Source organism: Nicotiana attenuata, chromosome 7, assembly GCF_001879085.1.
Source record: "Nicotiana attenuata strain UT chromosome 7, NIATTr2, whole genome shotgun sequence".
NCBI classification, from domain to species: domain Eukaryota; kingdom Viridiplantae; phylum Streptophyta; class Magnoliopsida; order Solanales; family Solanaceae; genus Nicotiana; species Nicotiana attenuata.
This window is the reverse complement of record NC_031995.1, coordinates 70372836-70373739: the sequence shown is the minus strand read 5'-3', so window position 1 is coordinate 70373739 and position 904 is coordinate 70372836. Positions and strand designations below refer to the sequence as shown.

Genomic DNA, 904 nt, shown 5'->3' with positions numbered 1-904 from the left:
TACCCCCTTCTATTGATTCAGTCCCAGTGGTACGGGATTATCCCGATGTGTTTCCAGCTGATCTTCCGGGCATGCCGCCCGATAGGGACATTGATTTTGGCATTGATCTGTTGCCGGGCACTCAGCTCATTTCTATTCCTCCATATCGCATGGCTCCTCCTGAGTTGAAGGAGTTGAAAGATCGGTTGCAGGAATTGCTTGATAAGGGTTTTGTTCGACCCAGTGTTTCACTGTGGGGTGCTCCTGTCTTGTTTGTGAAGAAGAAGGATGGTTCTATGCGTATGTGTATTGATTATCGCCAGTTGAACAAGGTTACAGTGAAGAACCGTTATCCTTTTCCTCGTATTGATGATCTGTTTGACCAGCTTCAAGGCGCACAGGTGTTCTCTAAGATTGACTTGCGCTCAGGTTACCATCAGTTGAAGATTCGGGAGCCAGATATCCCGAAGACTGCCTTCAGGACTCGATATGGTCATTACGAGTTCCTTGTTATGTCATTTGGGCTGACCAATGCCCCAGCAGCTTTCATGCATTTGATGCACAATGTGTTCAGGCCATATCTGGACTCGTTCGTTATTGTTTTTATTGATGATATTCTGGTGTATTCCCGGAGTCGGGAAGATCATGAGCAGCACTTGAGGACCGTGCTTCAGATCCTGAGAGAGAAGAAGCTATATGCAAAGTTCTCAAAATGTGAGTTTTGGTTGAGTTCGGTGGCATTCTTAGGCCACGTGATTTCGAGCGAGGGCATTCGGGTAGATCCGAGGAAGATAGAGGCCGTGCAGAATTGGCCCAGGCCGTCCTCAGCTACAGAGATTTGTAGTTTCCTTGGTTTGGCGGGCTACTACCGTCGTTTCGTGGAGGGGTTTTCATCGATTGCGGCCCCTATGACTAGATTGACCCA

The 904-nt window shown here is 48.0% G+C and overlaps 1 protein-coding gene across 1 annotated transcript; it reads left to right on the top strand.

Moving 5' to 3' along the window:
- LOC109230530 (RNA-directed DNA polymerase homolog) lies at positions 282-701 on the top strand (the record flags this gene model as incomplete). The annotated part of the gene is made up of 1 exon (XM_019396019.1): positions 282-701. A coding segment is annotated over exon 1 (420 nt), but the record flags the coding sequence as incomplete, so codon positions are not given.